Source organism: Hemiscyllium ocellatum, chromosome 15 (genome assembly GCF_020745735.1).
Source record: "Hemiscyllium ocellatum isolate sHemOce1 chromosome 15, sHemOce1.pat.X.cur, whole genome shotgun sequence".
NCBI classification, from domain to species: domain Eukaryota; kingdom Metazoa; phylum Chordata; class Chondrichthyes; order Orectolobiformes; family Hemiscylliidae; genus Hemiscyllium; species Hemiscyllium ocellatum.
The window spans coordinates 63707453-63734676 of record NC_083415.1 but is presented as its reverse complement, the minus strand read 5'-3'; the positions used below and the strand labels follow the sequence as shown (position 1 = coordinate 63734676).

The following is a 27224-nucleotide window of genomic DNA, read 5'->3' as shown; positions in this document are numbered from 1 at the left end:
ATCCTGTGTTCAGACATATTTGTGTTTTACAGGATTTTGGGGGATAGTCTTGTCATGTGAGGTGCCACAAAGGAACCCTGAATGCTTTTGATTCCTCACAACTTGTGAATTCTTAACTTTGATTTCTGTCACATCTGCTCATATCTGGCATCTAATCAACAACAAAATAGCTGACCTGAAGCATTCACATTGTATCAGGAAGCACAGTAAGTGCAAGCAAATATTGTTTATTTTTTGACTAATTATAAAAACCTTTCGAAGCAGTTCCGATCTACATGCTACATTCCACTCAAGTCTGGGTCCAGGGAAAGCAAAAACATGCAGCATCATGCAACTGCAAAGAAAGCCATTGTTATCCTACTGGAACAGAGGGCTGCTCTCTCATTACAGAGAGACAGCTGATGGTGGTTTAACCTGAGGGTCACCACACCTCAGGCAAGGGGAGACACCTATCATGGTAACCTCAGCTGGTGTAGGAATTGAACCCACACAATTGGCAGCACTGCATCACAAGCCAGCTGTCCAGCCAACTGACCCATGAAGTGAAGGCCTACATGATAGGAGTCTGCTCAAGGCTCTACACTTTGCCCACACTAGGGGTTGGCATGGGGTCACACCTCAACAGTGCTGCAGATGTTCAACACCACTTCTGATGCTTGTTTCAGGCTTGTTCAACTTCAAAAACAAACTATGCATTTTATTCCTGAAGCCCTCTCCTAATAGTGGGGCCACACTTTGCTCCTCAGTTTAGAACGGCTAATTCTTCAAAGAGGCATATGTGGAGTTGATGTGGGAAAACATATTACTGTGATGCTTAAAGGACAGCCAGCAACTCATTTCTGAATGTTTTTGTTGGGTTCCTGAGACTCTAATGTACAAACATGGGCAGTAGAACCAACACAAGAATAAAATCACTCAACACCAAGTTATAGTCCAACAGATTTATTTGGAAGCGCTGCTCTTTCATCAGTGCTTCCAAATAAACCTGTGATCTATAACCTGATTTTTAACTTTGTACACCCCAGTCCAACACCGGCACCTCCAAGTCACAACACAAGAATGCTTGAATAGACTAAGCTGACTGTGTTGAATGGGATGGTCTTAGCAGAATTGAACTGAAGGAAGTGAATAGTTTCATTGTCACCTCCATTATAATCTACTGGTGTCCTGAACAAAGTCACCAACTGGGATCTACAAACATTCCTGAAGGTAACATCGCATAACCATCCCTTGCCAACCACCCATCCCCACTCTCCTACCATTGGTCACCTACACCTGGCATGATTCCCCCACCTTCCCATGACAATTGAACACTAAGTAGTCTCTTCCTTACCCGACTGAAGGATTCCAACCTATATTTTCACCATGTCCATTATTCTCATAACTAATGAACTAAAAAAGTTTTAAAAAATTAAAATGCTTCCATTTATTTTAATGCCCATTTGATTTTTCTCATTGCTCGCAGCAGTATCCAAGAGGGCAATGTTTAATTCCTGGAGAATCCAGGGTCATCTTGGGGCATTGCCAATCTTGGGCATTGAAAACCAGGTACTATGGAGAGAGTGCTGAGTGTCATTCCCTCCGCACTAGCTCAGCTAATGAGCCTTGGCCTTATCCTTCTCAATCAATGCCACTTGATTCATTCACTTCTGAAGTGGTCTCTCTGAGCGTGATTGGCAGCTGAAGTCAGTTTGCAGCAATGTGTTCGGTATTGTGCTGTGAATCCACCAATCCTTTCTTTTTTATTTTTCTTTCATGGGCATCACACACATCCATTGCCCTAAGTGCCCTTGAATTGAGCAGCTTGCTAGTGTCACTTAGATAATTTAGATGTCAACCACATTCTGAAGGGTGTGGAGTCACATGTAGGCCAGACCAGGTAAGGTTGGCAGATTCCCTTCCCTAATGGACATTGGTGAACCAGATGGGTCTTTCCAGCAAACAAAGATAATGCAATCATGGTCACCATTACTGAGACTAGTTTTCAATCCCAGATTTATTGAAATTTGTGTCCTCCACAACCACCTGATGAAGGAGCGTCGCTCCGAAACCTAGTGTGCTTCCGATTAAACCTGTTGGACTATAACCTGGTGTTGTGTGATTTTTAACTTTGACCATCATCAAAGACCAATTGCATCCTGGTAATAATCTCTTACAACCTCTTCCGTCAGACTGAAGATACAGAAGCCTGAACACAGTCACCAGCAGGCTCAGGTACAGCTTCCTCCCAGCCATTATTAGAGTGATGAATGGACTGTCTGTTTTCAAATAATGCACTGACCTTGTTAACGTTCATCTCCCTAAGCACACGCCCTGTGCAATGTTACCTGTGTGCTTCTGTCTAAGTTTTTTTTGATCTGTACATCCTTGCTCACTATGATCTGCCTGCACTGCTGGTAAACAAAGCTTTTTACTGTACTTTTCGGTACATGTGACAATAAATTAATCAAGCTGGACTTGTACAGGCTCCTTCCAAATGTCATTAGGGAGTTGGAGTTTCAGATTAAAAGAAAGAAAGACTCATAGGATGTCCCAAAGTGTTTCACAGTCAATGTACACACAGCATGACCTGAGAGTGTGTCAGGATTTTGATTTGTTGTTTTAGCTGAAAGAAGGAACAGCTAATAATGAGCACTTCCACAATGCTGTTCTGGGTGTGTCAAAGCCTAATTTTTCTTTTTCTTTAACTTCCCAACCTTCTTATTACCTAATGTTTCAAGAGGCTGTTGAGAAATCCATGGGATGTACTCTGTAAAGGTTTTGAGATGAAGAGTGCCACCTACAAGAGACACAGTTGTTAACCAACTTAAATACCGTCACTATTTTCGATAGCTGTTGAGATGTAATCTATTCCCTGTATCCATTTGTATTGTGTCAGCCAGTAATCTGTGAGTGTAACATTTGGGAATATTACTGCAATGCCTGTTACTTTCTGTAGTGCCTAGGAATAGACCAGTGTAAGGATCTGATCAGAGTGCATTTGGAATATTGTATCTAAAAAAGAATGTGTTGACCTTGGAGGGAGTCCAGACGAGATTTACAAGAATGGTCCTGGAGATGAAGGGCATGTAGAATGAGGAGAAAGTGAGGAGTGCAGATGCTAAGATCAGAGTTGATAGTGTGGTGCTGGAAAAGCACAGCAGGTCAGGCAGCATCCGAGGAGCAGGAAAATTTATGTTTCAGGCATAAGCCCTTCATCAGGAATTACCTATGAGGGTGATAGGAGGAGCCTGGGCCTGTACTCAATGAGTTTAGAAGGATGGTGGGGGTGAGGGGTGGGGGCTGGGGGGGGCTGGTAGGTGGAGGAATCTGATTGAAATTTACAGAATACTGAGAGGATAGAGGGCACATGGAGAAGATGTTTCCACAAGTAGGAGATGCTAGGACCTGAGGGCACAACCTCAGAGTGAAGGGATGACCCTTTAGAACTGAGATGAGGAACAATTCCTTCAGACAGAGGGTGGGGAATCTGTGGAACTCAATGTCACGGAGGGTTTTGGGGATCAAACCGTTGAGTATATTTAAGACAGAGATGGATAGATTCTTTATTAGTAAGGGGATCATGGGTTACAGGGAGAAGGCAGGAGAATGGAGTTGAGAAACATATCAAACATGATTGGATAGTTGAGCAGACTCGATGGGCCGAATGGCCTCATTCTGTTCCTTTCCCATGTAAGAGTCCCTGGGATTTCACATTTTGTCTATTTCTAAAAGATATTACTTAACCCATCCCGTTCAGCCAGTCCTGAAGTAGGGTTACACCTGAAACGTCGACTTCTGCACCTCCTAATGCTGCCTGGCTTGCTGTGTTCTTTCAGTCTTCTGTCTATTTTGGATTCCAGCATCTGCATTTTTTTTGTCTTTAACATAAACCTGGCAATCTGCTCTGGCATCATAACAATGTCCTGAACCCCTGTCAGTGTCAGTACACAGGGCAAAAAGTGTCAGTGGGAAGAAAAGATAAATGGAGAAATATTACAAGTCCACGAAATCTCGTTCATCTGTCATTCCCATCCCTGGTGTTCCCAAGAAATTCTGATGCTTCTTGTCCTCTAACAAATTAACGTTTGTCCTTGAATCTCCACGGGGTTTCCTCATGCTTTTCACCGCACCCTTCTCCAGCCGATAAGCTCCCTTTGTACACTGCGACCTTGGCATCTGGTCTGCTCCACTTTCCCATCACCCCAAGCACTAAAGATAGCCAGCTCTCCCCTCTCTTCAGCATGCTCACTAACTTAGACTTAACTAAGGCAGGAAGCGGATATTGATTAGGAATGATCAGCCATGATCATATTGAATGGCGGTGCAGGCTCAAAGGGCTGAATGGCCTACTCCTGCACCTATTGTCTATTGTCTATTGTCTCACCTTTCACGTCCTTTATCACTTTCTGCCCAGTTATTTATTCAGCCAGTCTTTGGCTCAACTCAGCTGATTTCTCTTTGTTTTAGTTTGGAGATACTGTTCTCCATTTACTTCCATTGCTGAAGTCCCTTGGGATGTGTTTTATAAAGATGAAGGGTCCTATATAAATGTGAGTTATTGAAACATTTGAATCTGGTGACACAGGCCATCAATCCAATGTAGGTTTCTTGCTAGAGCAACCCCAAATCACTTCTATTGCTCCTGTATATGGCTATTGACTTTATCCAGTTGTGTTCTGGGGCTGAAAGAGGAAGGGAAAAATAGTGAGAAATGCAGGGGTGGATCGATCCTCCATGAAAGGGTAAAACTGTTCCTTCCAACCGAAAATTCTTTACACAATTATCTGGAGTAGGAATTCAAGCCAATTGGAATCTATTACTTTCAGGGGTTCCACTTCCTTATCAAAATTATAGTGAACATTTTAACTAAAAAAGGATGTATCTGTTTCTAATATCATAAGCATATGTACATTGCTTAAATGTGTTTAAAATCCCCATTAATATTCAGAACTAGTCGCTAACAATCTTTGCAAAACTTGTCCTGAAGCTTCTGAATTGAATTAGTTCTGAGCAGGAGATCCTCTGGAGTTAATTTTTGAAACCATCTTCAGTTTTGGCCATCTCATGCAAATTCCTCAGAGCAGAGATTCCCCACTGAGCCCCTCTTCGGCTGTAACTGATCAAATCTAACCAGTGTCTGGGCCAGTCTTTCTCTCTCTTTCTGTCCGAAAAGAAAGGGTTTGTTGTCTGAGCTCCCTGGGGAGCACCGTGTACTGGCCGTTGTCAGAAGTCCCCAGGCCTGATCATCATGGTGGTTGCCTGCAGTGAGTAACTGGGACCTCGGAAGTAATGCCACTTGATGCCATTGAGTTTTCGGATGTTGTTTCCGACTGTGTAGTACATCCCATTCAAATTGGACAATCCACATGCATCAAACCACCAACCTGCAAGGAGAGGGTCACAAAGGATCAATGGTTGCTGGAGCATCTCCATGTTAGATAAATACAATAGAGCTGATATAAAGAACAACCAACATTTTGAGTCAATTTCTCCTTATTTTAGGAGAAATTTGCATTTATATTGCTCCTTTACCATTTTTAAAAGCCCCAAGACACTTCACAAGAATAGAGTCGTTGAGTCATAGAGATGTACAGCCCTTCAGTCCAACTTGTCCATGACTGACCAGATATCATAATCTAATCTAGTCTCACTTGCCAGCACTTGGCCCATATCCCTCTAAACCCTTCCTTTTCATATACTCATTCAACTGTGTTTTAAATGCTGTAATTGTACCAGTCTCCACCACTTCATTCCATACAAGTATCACCCTCTGTGTGAAAAAGTTGCACCTCATGTCCCTTTTCTGTCCTGCCCCTCTCACTCTAAACCTATGCCCTCTAGTTCTGGACTCTCCCACCCCAGGGAAAAGACTCTGTCTATTTATCCTATTCATGCCTCTCATGATTCTATAGGTCACCCCTCAGCCTCCGACGCTCCAGGGGAAACAGCCCCAGTCTATTTAGCCTCTCCCTGTAGCTCGAATCCTCCAACTTTGACAACATCCTTGTAAATCTTTTCTGAACCCTTTCAAGCTTCACAGCATTCTTCCAATAGGAGGGAGACCAGAATTGCATGCAATATTCCAAAAGTGGCCGAACCAATGTTGAGTCACACAGTCATACAGCACGGAAGCAGACCCTTCGGTCCAACCAGTCCATGCCCACCATCATCCTAAACTAAACTAGTCCCAACTGCCTGCACTAGACCCACATCCCTCCAAACATTTTTTTTTGTGTACTTCTCGAAATGTCTTTTAAACTTTGTAACCATACAGGCATCCACCATTTTCTGTGCAACTTCATTCCACACACCAGCTACACTGTCAAAATTGCCCCTCTTTTTAAAATCTTTCTCCTCTCACCTTAAAAATATGCCGTCTTGTCTTGAAATCCCTTACCATAGGGAAAAGACACCTGCCATTCATCTTATCTGTACCCCTCGTGATTTTATACACCTCTATAAGGTCAGCCCTTGACCTCCTACACTCCAGTGAAAATCGTCCCAGCCTATCCAGCCTCTCCTTATAACCCAAACCCTCCATTTCCAGCAACATCCTGGTAAATCTCTTCTGAATTCTTTTCAACTTAATAATATCCTTTCCATAATCAGGAGACCCTGAACACCGTACTCCAGAAGAGGCCTCATCAATGTCCTGTACAACCTCAATATAACATCCCAACTCCTATACTCAAATGTCTGAGCAATAAAGATTTTGATGCTAAACATCTTTTTAACTACCAGATCTAGAAGTGACGCAAACTTCAAAGAATTATGTACCTAAAGACCTAGGTCTCTCTGTTCGACAACACCACCCAAGGCCCTACTTGTGATTGTATAAGTCATGTCCTTATTTGTTTAACCTTGCATCAATCTAAGTTAAACTCCATCTGCCACTTTTCAGCCCATTGACTCAACTGATCACAACCTTTCTGTAATCTTAGATAACCAAAAAGGTGGATGAAGGTAAAGCAGTTCATGTGGTGTCTATGGATTTCAGTAAGGCATTTGATAAGGTACCCCATGGTAGGCTATTGCACAAAATATGGAGACATGGGATCGAGGGTGATTTAGCAGTTTGGATCAGAAGTTAGCTAGCTGAAAGAAGACGGAGAGTGGTGGTTGATGGGAAATGTTCATCCTGGAGTTCAGTTACTAGTGGGGTACTGCAAGGATCTGTTTTGGGTCCACTGCTGTTTGTCATTTTTATAAACGACCTGGATGATGAGGAGAAGGCTGGGTTAGTAAATTTGCAGACGACACTAAGGTCGGTGGAGTTGTGGATAGTGACGAAGGATGTTGTAGGTTACAGCGGGACATAGATAAATTGCAGAGCTGGGCTGAGAGGTGGCAAATGGAGTTTAATGCGGAAAAGTGTGAGGTGATTCACTTTGGAAGGAGCAACAGAATACCAAGTACTGGGCTAATGGTAAGATTCTTGTAGATGAGCAAAGGGATCTCAGTGTCCATGTCCACAGATCTTTGAAAGTTGCCACCCAGGTTGATCGGGTTGTTAAGAAGGCATATGGTGTGTTAGATATTATTGGTAGAGGGATTGAATTTCGGAACCATGAGGTCATGCTGCAGCTGTACAATGCTCTGGTGCGGCTGCAGGTGGGAGTATTGTGTACAGTTCTGGTCACCGCATTATAGGAAGGATGAGGAAGCTTTGGAAAGGGTTCAGAGGAGATTTACTAGGATGTTGCCTGGTATGGAGGGAAGGTCTTATGAAGAAAGGCTGCGAGACTTGAAGTTGTTTTCATTAGAGAGAAGAAGGTTAAGAGATATCTTAATTGAGACATATAAGATAATCGGAGAGTTAGATTGGGTGGATAGTGAGAGGCTTTTTCCGAGGATGGTGATGGCTACCATGAGGGGGGCATAGTTTTAAATCAAGGGGTGATAGATAGAGGACAAATGTCAGAGGTAGTTTCTTTACTCAGAGAGTAGTTGGGGCGTGGAATGCACTGCCTGCAACAGTAATAGCTTTGCCAACTTTATGGGTATTGAAATGGTCATTGGATAGGCATATGGATGAGAATGGAATAGTGTAGGTTAGATTGGTTTCACAGGTTGGCGCAACATTGAGGGCCGAAGGGCCTGCACTGCGCTGTAATGTTCTATGTTCTATAACCTTCTTCACTGCCCACTCCATCACCAATCTTGGTGTCACCTGCAGACTTACTGCAGGCCTTCTAAAGTCTTCTGCAGTTGTCAGAAACAAGTGGATGTCACTTCACATAAAGTGATTAGACTAGTAATGAAGACCTTGGTTAAAAAGCTTCATGGAGTGTCTTAAGAACAGAAGATGTTCAGGGAGAGGATTTCAGAGATTATGAATTAGGCAGCTGAAAGCACAGCATCAGTGGTGGAGTGATGCTAATTGAAGATGTGTAAGAGGTCCCATTGGAGGAGGGTGGAGGTCTCAAGATGGTTCAGGTCAGAGGAATTTGAATGCAATGCTATGGCAACATTGAGGCATTGCTGGACTGGAGCCAATGTGGCTCAGGGAACACATCTGGTAATATCTGGTTTGGGCTGGCATTTGGAAAATAACCATTAATATTGCTTAAACTTGTTGTAAAAACCATAGGCTCATTGCTATTCTTTAAGAAACGAGGAAACTCAATGCTCTGAGTCAGATGGTGTGACCTCAATCTAAGTATGGGACTCCCAACTTTCTTCCAAGTGTCTCACCTTCATAAATACCACAGCAGCAGCTTTGACACTACGATGCATCAGTTCAACGAAAAGATTCATCCCCACACATCATGTGTCAACTTTGTCAGCATTACCCACATTCTGTGAGCAGAGTGAACACCTCAGTGCAGCCTCTCAATGTATGTGAACCTGACCCAACCCAGCAAGGTCAAACCTGTGACCTCCAGCACATACATGGACAAGGACAGCAGGGCAATGGGAACACCACCCCTTTGCAAGTTCCCCTCCAAATCACTTACCATCCTGACTTAGAAATGTACTGCTGTTTCTTCACTGTCATAGTCAGAGAGGTCTACAGCTGATCAAAAACAACCACCTAACTATTCTAATCCCATTTCCCAACACCTGACCCATAGCTTTGTATGCCTTGACATTCATATAGAATCCCTACAGTGTGGCAACAGGCCATTCAGCCCAACAAGTCCACAGCAACTTTCTGAACAGTATTCCATCCAGACTCACCCTGCTATCTATCCCTGTAACCCTGCATTTCCCAAGTCTATTCCACCTAACCTATATATCACTGGACACTGTGGACAATTTAACGTGGCCAATCCACCTAACCTGTATATTTTTGTGGGAGGAAACTGGAACACCCAGAGGAAACCAACGCAGACACGGGGAGAATGTGCAAACTCCACACAGATAGTCGCCCGAGTCTGGAATTGCGACTGTGGCACTGTGAGGGAGCAGTGCTAACCATTGAGCCACCATGACGCCCCATATCTAAGTTATATGTTGTGGTTCTGTTCGCCGAGCTGGAAGTTTTTGCTGCAAACGTTTCGTTCCCTGGCTAGGGAACATCATCAGTGCTATTGGAGCCTCCTGTGAAGCACTGCTTTGATGTTTCTTCCGGTATTTATAGTGGTATAAATACACCACTATAAATACCAGAAGAAACATCAAAGCAGCGCTTCACAGGAGGCTCCAACAGCACTGATGATGTTCCCTAGCCAGGGAATGAAACGTTTGCAGCAAAAACTTCCAGCTCGGCGAACAGAACCACAACAACGGACACCCGAGCTACAAATCTTCAACCACTATAAATACCGGAAGAAACATCAAAGCAGCGCTTCACAGGAGGCTCCAATAGCACTGATGATGTTCCCTAGCCAGGGAATGAAACGTTTGCAGCAAAAACTTCCAGCTCGGCGAACAGAACCACAACAACGGACACCCGAGCTACAAATCTTCAACCACTATAAATACCGGAAGAAACATCAAAGCAGCGCTTCACAGGAGGCTCCAATAGCACTGATGATGTTCCCTAGCCAGGGAACGAAACGTTTGCAGCAAAAACTTCCAGCTCGGCGAACAGAACCACAACAACGGACACCCGAGCTACAAATCTTCAACCAGCCTTTAAACTAAGTTATATCTACATCTATATCTATATCTAATGCTTCCAGATTCCAGATTCCCCACCTTATGGATGAAAGAAAATTTCCTCAAATCCCTGGATGTAGGTTTGCTCACTAAGCTGGAAGATTCATTTTCAGATGTTTTGTCACCATACTAGGTAACATTATTGGTGAGCCTCTGACTGAAGCTCATCCGGAGGCTACCTGATGATGTTACCTAGTATGGTGATGAAACATCTGAAAATGAACCTTCCAGCTGAGTGACCAAACCTACATCCAGAACCTCAACCTGAGCTACAAATCTTCTGAAAACACACTTCCTCAAATCCCATTTAAACCTTCTTCCCCTTTCCCTTAAATCTATGCCCCTGGTCATTGATCCGTCCACCAAGGGGAACACTTCCTGCCTGTCTATCCTGTCTATGCCCCTCATAATGTTATACATCTCAATCAAGTCCTCCTCAGTCTTCTCTGCTCTAAGTCTATCCAATCTTCCTTCATAACTAAAATTCTCCAGTCCAGGCAACATCCTGGCAAACGTACTTTGTACCCTCTCCAGTGTTATCACATCCTCCTATATTATAGATCCCATAATATATGGGGGCTGGGTCAAAATCCCAGAACTCTCTCTCTAGTGGGAGCAACTTAGCACATGGACATGGGTCTTTTGAACATAGGATTCAGCAAGGAGGGGTGGAATGCTGGATTGTCTGAGGTGCTGTTTTCAGGTGAGATGTAAACCCAGCTGCACAGTATGGTGCACAGGAGAGTGCTGAGAGGAACTGAGGACTGCAGATGCTGGACAGTCAGAGGTGAAAAGTGTGGCACTGAAAAAAGCTCAGCAGGTCAGGCAGCATCCGAGGAGCAGGAGAGTCAAAGATCCAGGCATAAGGCCTTCATCAGGAATGTGTTGATGGGTCGGGGTGGAGGTGGTGCATGGGGCTGGCAAGGCGATGGGAAGGTCCAGGTCGGGGGGTAATGATGATAGCTCAGAGGGGAGGGTGGAGCGGTTAGATGACAGTTCAAGAGGGCAGTGGGAGGGTTGGATCTGGGCTGAGGTGGGGGGAGGGGAGGTAAGGAGCCAGTCTAATTCAGGATGTGGCTGGAGAGCTCCAGGGCAGAGGAAATGACCTGGGGGTGTGCAGTGAGAGAGAGAGAGAGTGAGATCGACGCTCCTGCTCCTCGGATGCTGCCTGACCTCCTGTGCTTTTCCAGTGCCACGCTTTTCAAACAGGCGAGTACTGGTGTCCAAGCCTATATTTCTCCCGGGACAATGTCCCTGTAACAGGTGATCCGATCATTTTTCCCATTGTGGGATCCTGTAGCTAGCTGATTGGTTGCTGTGACCTCCATCACTGCAACAGTGACAAGGTTACCTCTGTGGTTTCAAAAGCACTTCCCAAGGGAGGGGGTAAATGACGCAAACGAAATGCAAGACCATTCCTCCCTCTTTCTTTAAGGGCCATCAGGAACAGTTAATAAATACCAGCCTCTCTCAGAGATTCCCGTCTCCCAGCTCCCAATTAATAATGAAATCAGAAGCATCTGCTATTCAGGCCTCAGTGTGAGGCAGGACAGTCAATCCATGAGCAAGGGGTCAATTCAAAGCAATGTGACAGAAGTATTTAAAGTGATGATGATTTAGAGACAGCTGCAGTTGTTGGGGGGGTCTGCCGTGGTGTCTGGGGGTGCGGGGGAATGTTCTAAATGTACAGCCTGTTAGTCTGTTCGATGAATGCTGTCACATTGACTAACTCTCCTGTCTGCACTCATTAAGTGCTGCAAACTCTGTGAAACATTAGCTCTCCCATGGTGATATTTGCCACTTTGTTCCCTTTACTCGTGACCTTTGTCCCCTGTTTGCATGAAATCTTTCCCACATTTCAAATATAATTCCTTTGGGAAATGAACCTTCCCTAGTCAGCCCTGCAATGGTCTTACTGAGAGTAATGTGCTGCATGGCCTCAGCTGGTGAGGTCGTGAGTTGTCAGGTTCTGAGGGAGTAGCAGAGATTCATTGCACTATAATAGAAAGTAAGAGAAAGGTTTATGGTGCATTTATAGAACAGCAGCAAGCCATTTGACCTTACAGGTCATGCTGAATTTCCATTTACATTACACCTTTGGTCATCCCATCGTACTCACAGCCAATAAATTTCATTTGAAATGTAGTTTTTAAAAATGTATTTCTGGGACCTGAGTATTGCTGGCTGGGTCCAGTATATATTGCCTGTCCCTAGTCACCCTTGAGAAGGTGGGGATGAGCCACCTTCATGAATCATTAAAGCCCACGTGTTGTAGGTTGACCCACAGTGCCCTTAGGGAGGGAATTCCAGGATTTAGACCAAGTGACACTGAAGAAATGGCGAAATATCTCCAAGTCAGGATGGTGAGTGTCTCGGAGCAAGGGGTGGTGTTCCCATGTATCTGCTGCCCTTGCCCTTCTAGATGGAAGTGGTTGTGGGTTTGGAAGGTGTTGTCTGAGGAATTTTGCTGAATTTCTGCAGTGCACCTTGTAGATAGCACACACTGCTGCTACTGAGAATTGGTGGTGGAGGGAATCGATGTTTGGGAATGTGATGCCAATCAAGCGGCTGCTTTCTCCTGGATGGTGTGGAGCTTCTTGAGTGTTGTTGGAGCTGCCCCTATCCAGGCAAGTGGGGAGTATTCCATCACACTCCTGAAATCAATGACGGTTGCACCACTGAATTTCAGGGGTGAATAGAATTTCCCTTGTTAGTGATGGTCATAGCCTGGCATTTGTGTGGGATGAATGTTACCTGTCACTTGTCAGCCCAAGCCTGGATATTGTACAGATCTTATAGTCACAGAGGGAATGTGCAAGGGTGATGTTCCCATGGGTGGCATGGCACAGTGGGTAGCACTGCTGCTGCCTCACAGCGCCAGGGACCTGGATTCAATTCCCACCTTGGATGACTGTCTGTGTGGAGTTTGCACATTCTGCGTGGGCTTCCTCCCAAAATCCAAAAAGATGTGCAGGCCAGGTGAATTGGCCATGCTAAATTGCTCATAGTGTTAGCTGCATTAGTCACGAGTAGTTGTAGACAATAAGTAGGAGCCTTACATGGGTATTCTTGCTACCCAGCTGGTTTAAGGATGAGTATAGGACCAGGGAGATGGTATCTGCTGTGGACCTGTTGTGCCGCTCAGTGGATTGCAAAGAATCATGACAGTTTAGTCGTCTGGACTTGGTGTGAGCCAAGACCAATCTCACGAAGCACTTCCCAATGACTCCCACAAGCATTCATCGGTGTTGATTGAGAGATAAATATCCCAAATATCACCTCCACCATCTAGAAGGAGAAGGGCAGCAGATAGAGTGGAGCATCAACCCTTTCAAGTTACCCTCCGAACCATTCATCATCCTGATTTGGAAATATGTTGTTGCTCCTTCACTGTCACTGGGTCAAAATTTTGGAATTCCCTCCCTGACGACATTGTGGGTCTACCTACAGCACATTGACTGCAGTGGTTCAAGAAGGCAGCTCACCCCCACCTTCTCGAAGCTCAGCCAGCGATACCCAAGTCCCATGACTGATTTTTTAAAAATCCATGCGCATCCCCTGTTCCATCAGTGGAACTGGGAATATTCTCGGAAGTGGAAATTTTGGCTGTGGAACTGGGATTCTGTGGGTTATGCCATTGTTAGGGAGAAGACCAACCCACTTCCTTCCCACAAAGATATTCCTGGGGGAGTACTTACAATTGAAGGCCTTCCAAAAATCTCTCTGTTCCGATCTTAAATATGAAACACAAAATGGGGAAGCCGCTCTGTTGCGGTAAAGGTCATGTGAATAGTGATTGCACTCTTGCCTCTTACCCCCAGTTAACATCAGGGCACACTTGCAGTGGCAGTTGTCATGGTCGGCATCTCGGGTGCTGAAACTTGCCCCATGAAGAGCCAGGCTGCTCTGGCGACCTGCTGTTCCACTGTATCCTTTCAGGAAAAGCCTGTCAGAGAGACGGCAGAATGAGTCACTAGAATGATTTTTTTAATGCCGTTGTGTATCAGCTCTTCAGCCACAGTAGGTATCCCCTGCCGAAGGTACACCCGCCATCAGCCAACATAGGCCTTGTCTGCATCCTGATCCAAGGGGCAGGTAGAAAATGCCTCTTGGAAAGAACCAAACTATAATTCTGTGGGAGCCTTCATTCACAAAAACTTTTCAAACACGATCAGTCAAAACTGGCACCAACCTTTCAAAGCTGTTCTTGCTGTGACCCAACCTAGGGGCAAAGAGAGAGGCCAAACAGAGCTAGCAAACTCTGACTGCCTGGAGGGGACGGAGAGGGAAGGTAAGGGTGGGAAATGGAGGTAAGAGTAGGCCAGGGAGGGGAGGGATGGGGGTCTCTGGGGTGGAGGTGCAGTGGGGTAGGGGTGAGGAGGGGTGGGGCTTCGTGGCTGCGGTGGGGTTCAGGGAGTGTGTGTGTGGGAGCTGTGTTGGGCTGTGGTGGGATGGAGAGAGGTAGGGAGGGGAGGGGTCTGGTGGTTGGCATGGCATAGGGCGGGAGGGGTAGAGAGTTAGGATAGAGTGAGGTGGGGAGGAGGTGGGTGTGGGGATTGGTGTTGGGTGGGAAGGGGTGTGGTGTTTGGTGTGGGGAGGGGTGCAGAGTGAGCTGTGGTTGAGAGGGGTGGGGAAGGGAGGGGTGCGGATGGACTGGGTGCAGTGCAGTTCAGGGAGGGAAGGATGGGAGTTGTGGTGTGGGGGGGATGGTGGGGAGGATTTGCTGTTGAAGAGGCCTGTCTGGGGTATTTGAGACTTTGCCAATGGATTAGAATGAGACAAAAAACAAACTGCAGATGCTGGAATCCAGAGTAGACAGGCAGGAGGCTGGAGGAACACAGCAAGGCAGGCAGCATCAGGAGGGACAGGCAGGAGGCTGGAGGAACACAGCAAGGCAGGCAGCATCAGGAGGGACAGGCAGGAGGCTGGAGGAACACAGCAAGGCAGGCAGCATCAGGAGGTGAGGAAGTCGATGTTTTGGGTGTAACCCTTCTCCTGTTCTGCCGGGTTCGCTGAGTTCTTCCAGCCTCCTGCTTATCTACAATGGGTTACAATGATGCAGCAAACTTGCTCGAGCTGTGCCCGAACCCCACCTCAGCACCTTCACCTCCCAACCTCCCCTTGACCCGCACACAACCCACCCCACCAACCACTCCTCCCTGCCCCCTCACCCCATCCACTGCTCACTGCCTCCTCACCCCACCCACTGCTCACTACCCCCTCACCCCAGCCACTGCTCCTTGCCCCCTCATCCCGCCCACTCCACCCGCCCCCTCACCCCACCCACTCCTCCAGGCCCCCTCATCCCACCCACTCCTCCAGGCCCCCTCACCGCACCCACTCCTCCTTGTCCTCCTCACTCTCCCCACTGTTCCCTGCCCCCTCACCCCGCCCACTTCTTCCTGCCTCCTCCCCCCCACCCACTCTCCCTGACCCCTCACCTCGCTCCCTCATCTCTACCCCCTCACCCCACCCACTGCTCCCTGCCCCCTCACCCCACCCACTCCCCCTGCCTCCTCACCCTGCTCACTGCTCCGAGACCCCTCCCCCCACCCACTCCCCCTGACCCCTCACCTCGCTCACACTTCTCTGCCCCCTCACCCCACCCACTGCTCCTGGTCACCTCACCCCACCCACTGCTCCCTACCCCCTCACCCCACCCACTCCCCCTGCCTCCTCACCCTGCTCACTGCTCCATGCCCCCTCACCCCGCCCAGTCCTCCCTGCCCCCTCACCCCACCCACTCCCCCCACCCCCTCACCTCGCTCACTTCCCCCTGCCCCCTCACCCCGCCCACTTCTCCCTGCCCCCTCACCCCATCCAGTCTTCCCTGCCCCCTCACCCCACTCACTCCTCCCTGCCCCCTCACCCCGCCCACTGCCCCCTCAACCCACACTCCCCCTGCCCCCTCACCCCACCCTCTCCCCCTGCCCCCCTCAACCCACACTCCCCCGCCCCCTTACCCCACCCTGTCCCCTGCCCCCCTCAACCCTCACTCCCCCCCACTCCCCTCTACCCACACCCCCCTGCCCCCTCACCCCACCCTCTGCTCTCTGCCCCCTTAACCCCCACTCCTCCCTGCCCACTCAACCCCCACTCCTCCCTGCCCCCCTCAACCCTCACTCCTTCCTGCCCCCTCATCCCGTCCACTGCTCCATGTCCCCTCATCCCACCAACTCCTCTGTCCCTTTGCCCCCCCTTTCCAACCCAACCCACTCACCTTTGCCCCTTGCCCCACCCACTCCTCCCTTCATTCCACCCATTCCTCCCCTCACTCCACCCACTCCCCCCTCACCCCCTCGTCCCACCCACTCCCCCCTCGCCCTACGCACTCCCTCCAATGCTCCTCCCCCTGTAATGTGTTGCTGTTGTTGTGTGGAACTCCAAGGTGTGAGTGTGAGGTGCGGCTGCACAGTTTCGCGGGAAACATTGCTGCCAGTCCCAAACTAACCGTCTCATGCCTTTCAAAGCTGTCTCCCTGAATCCATGAAAATTGGGCTCTGGGATTCCAGTATGAAAATTCCTTATTGGGTAAGTTTTTTTTCTCATCATTCACTCTGTCAAGATCCTTGAGAGTTTCATAAAGTTCAATGAGACTATCTCTCATTTCTCTAAACTCCACAGAACATAAAGTGTTGTGCTCACTCTCCTCCCAGTCCCCTCCTCCCAGAGTACTGGTAGCACTCGATATGGTCGGTGAGATCATTCTACTTTGTGTTTGAGGGAAACAGTAAGCATCCAGACCCAGAACTTTGAGACTTTGCCAAAACTATGTTCAAAAAAGCTGTTGGGATGAATCATGGGGTGTCAGAGAGTGTGACATGACTGAGGGTGAACGAGTGAAAAGACTTTTATCTGGAGAGTTTGATTGTGTTGGATAAACAGTCAGTTGGACGGGGGAGCGATCCAGTTACATTCTTCAAGGTTACCACACTGACTAAAGTACAAAACCGTGAGCAAACAGTCCGTCCCATCAGAAACCAGCTTAAAAAAAACACATTACTGTTTGCATTGGCTACAGCATACAAGATTTATTCCATCTCATTTGTGACAATTCAATCCGTGATCTTATATTTCAGACTGTCTGTACTTCTGTATGAGAGTCTTTTCTGTTTCTCCTGGACTGTTTGTCATTCCTTCTCTCAAACACTCTGCCTTTGTTGAAATCTCTGTTGACGTTTTGCTCTGTGTTCCCCATTCTCTCAGGGGCTGTCTCTCTTGCTCTCTGCCTCAGTCTACGTCCTTATGTCACCATCTCTCCCTGTCTCAATTTCTGTCCTTCTCTCTGCTTCTGTATATCTCTCTCCCTACTGTTTCTGTCTGTACCCTCCTGTCTCTTATTCTTTTCTTGAACCTGTTTGTTAAGTACTCATTACATTCAAGTAAAAGAAGAAATTGAGCCAGTCTGATGAAGCACTTCAAGGTTGATCAGCTGCACCCAGGTGTTTAGACTGAGACAACTGAGAAAGTTGGCTGAAGATGGAACAATCAGGAAGCAGTGTAATGGTTTCTCTAACACTGGGTCTTTGAGCGCAAGTTCATCTTAACCATCTTAGTGGATAGAGACCAATCACCAAGAGACAGATTTGCTGGCCTTTTGTATCATTGTGGGATCATGCAGTGTTTTCTACATAACAACTTGGCTGTCCATCAAGGGAGAGAAATGGAAGGAAGGAATGGGTTTGGCTGGGAGGGTGAAATGACATAGTTGAGAACAGAAACAAGGCATACATCTGAATGAGGTTTCATGGAAACATATTAGAGAGCCTTATAGAATAGGTGGACAGAGGCTGTTTCCCCACATTGGGGAATCTATGTGGTGCCATAGCTTCAGGCTAAGAGCATTCTCATTTGGGACTGTGATGAATGAAGGTACATCCCTTCACTTGGAGGGTTGGGAACCATTGGAATTCTTTCCCCCAGGGCTCAGTCATTGACTCTATTGAAGACCGATCAATTGTTTTTGGACAGTGAGGATATCTAAAAATATAGGGATACTGGTGGGAGGTGCAAGATCAGTCATGATCATATTAATTAGCTCAAGGTGTACAATAGCTGTCTCCTCTTCATATTTCTGAACACAATTTGTGAACACACTCCTCCTCAACGTTATGGGCATAATCCAGACTGTCACAGAAGCCAAACTGCCATCCATGGACTCCATCTACACCTCTCGTTGCCATGGAAATGCAGCTAACATCATCAATGACCCCTCCCAGCTCGGACACAATCTCTTCTGTCAGGCATAAGATACAGAAACTTGAACACACTCACCAACAGGTTCAAGAACAGCTTCTTCCCTGCTATTATCAGACTGCTGAACGGACTTCTCTAACTTCAAATCTAATGTAGACCTTGCTTTGTGCTCCTCCTAAGCAGTCATAACTCTGTATGCCTTACTTTTCCGATGATCTGTATGTCTTTGTATGGTATGATCTGCCTGTACTACATGCAAAACAAAACTTTACACTGTACTAAGGTTCAACAATAAATTAAAATAGCAAGCATTTAAGTTCTTAAACAGATAAAATCCTTTAAACCTTAGGGCAGGGGTAGTCATGAGATATTGTTAAGCTTTGTGTGCTCTCACCCTGCAGCCTGGTTGCCCTAACTGGGTTAATCTTCATGCAGGTTATTTAACAATGGATCATTGTACAGTGCCTTCAATCAGTTTCTACTTAACTTGGTTGGCTGGAAAGACGGTTTGTGATACAGTGATACCAACAGCATGGGTACAGTTTCTGCGCTGATTAAGGTTACCATGTAGAACTCATCTCTCCCTTGCCTGAGGTGTGGTAACCCTCATGTTAGAAAACCCCATTCAGCCCTCTCTCTCTGTCTAATGAGAGAGAGGACTACGGTGACTTTGCCTTGTAGAGTTTTAAAAAATAAACTTTTATCTAAGCAAGAATTTTATCTGTGATCCTGGCTAATACTGGGTATACTTGCAAAGTAGTAAAATCTGCTAGATCAAGTTTGATAACTTCATGAATCACAGGAGTCTTGGAAAGTGTGGAGAGTGATATTGTTGTTTGGAAATCATTCGTTTTACTCAGAGTGACTTTTATTAGTCTCTCAGTGACTGTTTCAAGCAAAACCAAACACTGTACCTGTAATTCTGCTTCTCACTGCTCAAGTGGAACTTCTCATATAAGGAGTAGACTTGGTTTCCATCCCAGTCCCTCAGCTCAATCCGTAACGAGTGGAGCCGCTGGCTGGTCAGCAGGTAAATGGCCTCATTCCCCAGCCAGTACTCCCCAGCTCCATCTCCGAAACCCTGCCAGAGAACAGTGTCAGTGGTGAAACAACAGCCAAGGGAACTACTTCACCAGGAAAGCAGCAGGACGAGCAAACTTGCATTTCTCTAGCACCTCTCACGCAACTTCAGGATGTCATAAAGCCCTTTAGCAGCCAATGAAAATAATTTTTAACAGAACTTGTAGAAAACATCCAAATTTTCTGTGACTTGCAAACTTACTCTTTAAAGTTAGAAATCACACAACACCAGGTTATAATCCAACAGGTTTAATTGGAAGCACTAGCTTTCGGAGCGCTGCTCCTTCATCAGGTGGTTGTCATAACCTGGTGTGTGATTTTTAACTTTGTCCACCCTAATCCAACACCAGCATCTCCTTCCTTTCAAGAAGGACTTGAGAGCAAATAAAAATTTAGCCGATGTCCTTGATGTGGTAATTATTGTTCCATTTTCATTTCCGCATTGATCACAACTCGTGGTTAAGATTCGCTTTTACAACTGAGAAAGCAACGCAACTGGACAATCAAACTTTAAAAGTTAACTTGACTGGAGCTCATGCCTTCGTCTGTCCAAAGGGCCCTGAGCAGCAGCATTAGCATTGTAAGAACAGTCACCAGATAATCTACCCAAAGTTCAGATCAGAACAGGAAACAGAACAGCAAATAACTCCAGGTCTCCTTTTGAAATCAGAAGCATATTCACAAGAAAGGTCACTGGACATGAAACATTGACTCTGATTTCTCTCCACAGATGCTGCCAGGCCTGCTGAAATTTTCCAGCAATTTCTGTTTTTGCTTCTGATTTGCAGAATCTGCAGTTCTTTTGTTCAGGAGAGAGAACAGGCAGACCTTTATCCATTCCTTTGCCTTCCCTTCTGCTGGTCTCTCTCTGGGCTCCATCTCCACCTATCAATTACCCCTCTCTGACACCCTCCCCCTCTCCCCCCAGGCTTCGATAAATATTCCAACCATTTCTTAGCTACAATCAGTTCTGAAGAAGGTTCACTTGATCCAAAAGGTTAACTTTCTCTCCACAGATGCTGCCAGACCTGTTGAGTTTTTACAGCAGTTTCTGGTTTTGCTTCAGATTTCTAGCCTCAGCTGTTTTTTATTTTCGTATTTGATGGGCAACAAGTCGTTCATATCCCATGAACGAAAAAATTAATCAAGGATCAGTCTGCCCCTCTTACGTGGCTGTGAAAAAGTCTGGCCCATGTTAAAGCAAGAGAGTTCTTCCTGATATCTTGGCCAATGTCATTAATAGGGGTTAACTGGTCATTATCACATTACAGCTTGCAAATTGGGGCCTTATTGCAGGCAAACTTTTTGTCATTTCCTACATTATAACCTCTGTCCCCTCCCACTCCAAAATCCTAGGATTTCATCTGAAATGAAGGGTATATTTAGACCCTGAACAAATACATGTATGTAAATATGATTGGAGAAGATACGAAAGTAGAAGAGAAGTTTATGATGGAGCGTGATGAACATAGATAGAGAAGGAGGAGAAATAGAGTTGAATGCCATGTGGAAAAATAGGTAGAGAAATTTGCTGTTGAATTGGACATTGACTGTGATCCAGGTTGACTCAGATTGGATTAGGACCAGACCACTTCAGAAATGGATTCGCAAATTTTTCTAAGGCATCGTCTAGCTGTGTTCAGAGATGGCTTTCTCAGCTTGGGAGTTACTTTGGCTCTTCGTCTACAAGGCCTTGTGCCAAATACATTCTTTTTGTTTTGGAATGTTAGGATTATTGGCACAAGGGGCTGCCCCACGGGAAATGTCCCGCTTCTCTTTCCAAGTGGATGGTAAGAGCCCCGCACGTCTCCCGATCCTCCATAATCCAACAAGGATGTCGAGACATTGGGGAGAAGTTACACAACTAGGACTTTCAAAGATAAAACTACTTTGGAAAGGTCATAACTATCAGTAATAACTAAAGAAACTGGTTCTCTTACCTTCAGAAAAGGGAAGGCTGGAGGGGAACCAGCTGCAGATCTTTAAAATTGTGCAAACATTTGAAAATAGATTCAGTGAAGATGTTTGTACTTGCAAAAAAGATCAGGGCTAACAGTCAAAAATATAAAGAGTCACTAATAAATCCATTAGGGAATTCAGATGAAACTCCTTTACTAAAGGATTGATGAGAATGTAGGATTCGTTCCCAGAAACTGGAATTGAAGGCAATAATGCAGATGCTTTTAAAGGGAAACAAAGTAAGTGTATGAGGGAGAAAGGAGTAAATGGTCTGGTGGTGGACTGAGATGAGGGAGGAGGAGTGAGAACAGTCCTGTGATGGTGAGCTATTGGGCAAGGTCCATTAGGGCTGAATGGCCTGCAAATTCTATGTTAGATATTAAGGAGCAGACAGATCAATAACAGCCCAGTCAGTCTAAACCAAAGCCTGAGGCCTTTACTCCTCCTGTAGATATTCAAAGGTCAGAGAGAGAGCCCTGCCGAGAGGGCCAGGTAGCTAGAACCGTGGCATCACTTGTTGTATGGAGAGCAGCAGCTAATACCTGGCAGTGGGATCACCAGCCAACTGTGCCATTACTGAAGTCTCTGTGTGGCGATGTTGTATTGTACTGAATGGTCCATGCCATGAAAACAGCAGCAACAACAAAGTGCATTGATGTAGTGTCTTTACTATATCTCAAGCTGCTTCAAAGTGTGTCATCAAGTAAAACCCGACCCCATACAACATCAAAACATATTAGGACGGGTGATGAAAATCTCAGTCAAGAGGTAGATATAAGGAGTGTCTTAAAGGAGGAGGTAGATGTTCAGAGATGGAGGGGTTCCAGAGGCAGAGGTGTTGACAGCTCATAGAATCATGGAGATGTAGAGCATGGAAACAGACCCTTCGGTCCCACCAGTCCATGCTGACCAGTTATCCCAACCCAATCTAGTCCCACCTGCCAGCATCCAGCCCATATTGCTCCAAACACTTCCTATTCATATACCATCCAAAAGGCTTTTAAATGTTGTCATTGTACCAGCCTCCACCACTTCTTCTGGCAACTCATTCCATACACATACCACCCTCTGTGTGAAAATGTTGCCCCTTAGGTCTCTTTTATATCTTTACCCTCCCACCCTAAATCTATGCCCATTAGTTCTGGACTCCCCGACCCCAGGGAAAAATATTTGCCTATTTACCCTATCCATGCCCCTCATAATTTTGTAAACCTCTATAAAGTCACCCCTCAGCCTCCGACAGTCCAGGGAAAACAGCCCCAGTCTGTTCAGCCTCTCCCTATAGCTCAAATCCTCCAACCCTGGCAACATCCTTGTAAATCTTTTTTGAATCCTTTCAAGTTCCACAACATCTTTCCGATAGGAAGGAGGCCAGAATTGCATGCAATATTCCAACAGTGGCCTAACCAATGTCCTGTACAGCTGCAGCATGACCTCCCAACTCCTGTACTCAATACTCTGACCAATAAAGGAAAGTATACCAAACGCCTTCTTCACTATCCTATCTACCTGTGACTCCACTCTCAAGGAGCTATGAACCTGCACTCCAAGGTCTCTTTGTTCAATAATACTCCCTAGGACCTTACCATTAAGTGTATAAGCCCTGCTAAGATTTGCTTTCCCAAAATGTAGCACCTTGCATTTATTTGAATTAAACTCCATCTGCGACTTCTCAGCCCATTGGCCCATCTGATCTGAAGGCACAGGCCCTAGTGGTGAGCCTGATGAAAATTCAATGGGTATCTCATAGGCTTCAGGGGCTGGAGAAGTTCAAAGATTCCCAGGTCCAACCTTAAGCCCAGGACTTTCTCCCACCTTATTACTGACAGGCCGCAGGTACTGTGACCTCCAGCCACTTTTTCAAAACAAAATATCATATGAACCAACCGAGCACAGGAATATAAGCAGTTGTAATATTAACAGTTTCTGTAAGAAAATGTGTCCTTGTATGCAGCCACTCATACTTCCCCCTTACACTGTGATGGAAAAGTTTGATCCTTAATGTTACTTTTGCAGTGAGTAATGGGGAAAGGTTTTGGGATGTACTGAGGTTGTAGTAGGCACTATATGAATGTAAGGATTTTCTATCTTCTCAGAGATATACTACTGTCTATGCATTGACACTCCGGTTTACATATGTACACATTGGGAGCACCCATTAAAATAGTGGAATTCTGACCAAATCTGCACCTTCACCACCTCTGAGGCTAATTCTAGTGTTCATTCCCAACTCGAAGCCACTTGCCCCAGCTCCACCCAGACCTGATTTGAGTTCATTGCTTTATTGCAGATTGAATTTGCTTCCATTCCATTCACTCACTGCTCCATCAAGGCAGCATTTCTCCAAGGGTTACATACTTGATGTGGTTCTGACAGTGCTCAATGTATTCAATAAAACTCTGTGCTCAATGCTATTTTTAAACTCAATCTGATTTTTATGAGCTCGCAGTTTTCTGTGTAATCAGAGATCTTTCCCACACAATCAGCTTGTTTAATACCAGCCTGGTTTTGTCATACTAGATCAGCTGTACAGAGAGTTCCAGGTCTGGAGTCCTCCAATTTGAAGACACATTGAATGAGGTTATTCATGTCGGACTCTGGCTTCAAACCCCAGCTCTTATGTTACTCAAGGCCAAAGCAAAGGGAAAAACACACCCTTTTCCCATTTTACAACTGAGGTAGCTTTGCCCCAGAATTCTTCTGCTGTCTTCCTTCAGGCAGAAGATTCCAGTTGATGGTAGTGCAGGACAAATCTGATCCTCGTGTAAGACAAAGTTTGAAAGACCACAAGTTTAATTTTGCAATTTGTTTATTGCAGTGATCAGTTGTTGACCATATCTACAAGAATCCACAAATGTGCTTTTGACAAAAGAACATGAAGGTTTATTGCACAAAAGCATTTTCCACCAGCAAAGAACTATTTGTAATGGCCTAAATGCAAATATTAGAAACAAAAATTCAATCCTGCGCTCCCAGCACCAACCTGACAGATACTCAAATTTCAGTGAAGGGTCACACTGTCTCTAATTTAAAGTTTCTTTCTCTGTGGCCGTGGCTGGAGTTTATTTTTGGTAAACTTGTGCATTCACTGAATGCTTTTTAAAAATATCTCTTCCTGAGCCCTTAAGCAAATTGCTAACAAAGCTCACTTATTTCTTACACGAGTTCCTTAAATTCTTCTTTCATTGCCTTTTGTCGCTGTTGCCTTTGTCTTACTGACATTAAGCCATCCAGGACTTGTCTCCTTCAGCCTTGATTGTTTTGGAGACTGCTAAGCTGCATTGTTGCTATTGCTGGCCTTTTTCTACCTACCTTTGTCCCTGATAGAAACCTACACATTCCTTGATCTTTTGTCTTGATGGTTCTGTCTTTCTAAACGTACTCACTTCTGTTTCTGTCTTCCTGTGTTATAGCTCATTGCTCAGCAAAGCCTAATATTTTTCTAGCTTCTACATATTTCTTAAACACTGAACTATTTGTGTTAAAGAATTTTAAAAAACTCAATTAAGTGCATGCAAACAAACTTCCAAACATCCTACCATTACTGTCAGACTCCAAAAATATAGCTCAACCTATATATAAAGCTTCCCTTCTTAACCCACACCATATGAAAATACAAATCAAATCTTGAGATACAGATGATTCTGTCAACTATAGATTAAGTTTCCACATCATAATAATTATATGTTGTGAACCTTTGCCACAACTTGTACAAATGTACAGGAGGTCAGGCAACATTCGAGGAGCAAGAGAGTTGACATTTCAGGCAGGACCCTGCTTCAGGACTGATGAAGAGTTTATGCCCGAAATGTCAACTCTCCTGCTCCTCGGATGCTGCCTGATCTGCTGTGCTTTTCCAGCACCACACTTTATTAACTCTGACTCTCCCACATCCGCAGTCCTCACTTTCCCCCAGATGAACAGGGACCAAACTCTCTTCAAATCTCTGCATGTTGAACATAAACTGCAAGGGTTTGACATTCCTCTTAGGGCATTGGTTGGAAAGCATAAAAAAAACTGCAAAATCAAACTTTTTATTTCTTCTCTGAGAGAGACAATTTTTTTTAAGCAACAGTATCAAGGGATATGGAACACAGTTCGGCCATGACTTCATAGAATGGCAGAGCAGGCTAAAGGGGCTGAATGGCCTACTCCTGTTCCTATGTTTCTTACAGCAGTTACCCACTGAGTATATTAGTGACCAAGTGTCATAAATATATGACAGTCATGAACAAATCCAAAAGGGAGTTCAGGGAAATGTTTCCCACCCACAGACTGGTTGGAATATGCAATTCCCTCTCATGGCGGGTAGCTGAGGTGAAGTGTCCTGGACCAATATTTATCCCAAAACTATCCAACAGTAAAACAGGTTATCTGCGAATTGATCCCATTGCTAGTCATGAGAGTTTGCTGTGTGCATGTTGGCTGTCTCATTTCCTACATTGTAGTGTCTGCTAACTGAACCTCAACTCCATCTTTCTCTTTACTTTTCACTTTGTGCTGTTAGAGAGTCATTGGGTCACAGAGATAAACAGCATGGAAACAGACCTCTCGGTCCCACCCGTCCACACCGACCAGATATCACAACCCAATCTAGTCCCACCTGCCAGCACCCAGCCCATATCCCTCCAAACCCTTCCTATTCATATACCCATCCAAATGCCTTTTAAATGTTACAATTGTACCAGCCTCCACCACTTCCTCTGGCAGCTCATTCCATACATGTACCACCCTCTGTGTGAAAAGGTTGCCCCTTAGGTCTCTTTTTTATCTTTCCCCTCTCACCTCTGGCTATCAGAGAGATTCAGTCAGACCAAGGGTCAGATTTTACTGCTAAGCTGTTTAAGGAGATAATGGATACCTTAGATACACAGCACGTTAAATCCAGTGCGTATCATCCTGGATCCCAGGGAGCTTTACATAGAACATAGAAAAGTACAGCACAGAACAGGCCCTTTGGCCTATGATGTTGTAACGTGATTTAATCCCAATGTAAAATATAGTAACTTAACCTACACACCCCTCAACTCACTGCTATCCATGCGCATGTCCAGCAGTCGCTTAAATGTCCCCAATGACTTCGTTTCCACCACCTCAGCTGGCAACATATTCCATGCATTCACAACTCTCTGCGTAAGAACCTACCTCTGACATTTCCTTTATACCTTCCTCCTAATATCTTCAAACAATGACTTCTCGTACCAGTCAATCCTGCCCTGGGGAAAAGTCTCTGGCTACTGACTCTATCTATTCCTCTCGTTATTTTGTACACCTTGATCAGGTCTCCTCTCTTCCTCCTTCTCTCCAGAGAGAAAAGTCCGAGCTTATTCAACCTTTCTTCGTAAGGCAAGCCCTCCAGTCCAGGCAGCATCCTGGTAAACCTTCTTTGCACCCTCTCCAAAGCCTCTGTATCTTTCCTATGGTAGGGTGACCAGAATTGGACACAATATTCCAAGCGTGGTCTCTTAAACTCAATCCCCCTGTTAATAAAAGCCAAAACACCATATGCTTTCTTAAAAACTCTATCCACTTGGGTGGCAACTTTGAGGGATCTATGTACTTGCACACCCAGATCCCTCTGTTCCTCCACACTGCCAAGAATCCTGTCTTTAATCCTATATTCAGCATTCGAGTTCAACCTTCCAAACTGCATCACTTCGCCTTTATCCAGGTTGAACTCCATCTGCCATTTCTCAGCCCAGCCCTGCATCCTGTCTATGTCATGCTACTGCCTGCAGTAGCCCTCTATACTATCGATGATACCTCCAACCTTTGTGCCATCTGCAAATTTATGAACCCACCCCTCAACCTCCTCATCCAAGTCATTTATAAAAACTACAAAGAGCAGAGGCCCAAGAACAGAGCCCTGGGGGACCCCACTCAACACTGACCTCCAGGCAGAA

General features: G+C 45.6%; 1 protein-coding gene across 1 annotated transcript in view; it reads right to left on the bottom strand.

Annotated features, from left to right (window-relative positions):
* Positions 1-211: 211 nt before the first annotated feature.
* angpt4 (angiopoietin 4) overlaps positions 212-27224 on the bottom strand; it is a 141713-nt gene continuing 114700 nt past the window's right edge. The window contains exons 7-9 of the mRNA XM_060836547.1: positions 19197-19363; positions 13902-14032; positions 212-5366 (exon numbers count right to left, since the gene is read on the bottom strand). Coding sequence (XP_060692530.1) covers positions 5206-5366; positions 13902-14032; positions 19197-19363 — 459 coding nt within the window. The 3' untranslated portion in view covers positions 212-5205. The remainder of the gene's footprint in view (positions 5367-13901; positions 14033-19196; positions 19364-27224) is intronic.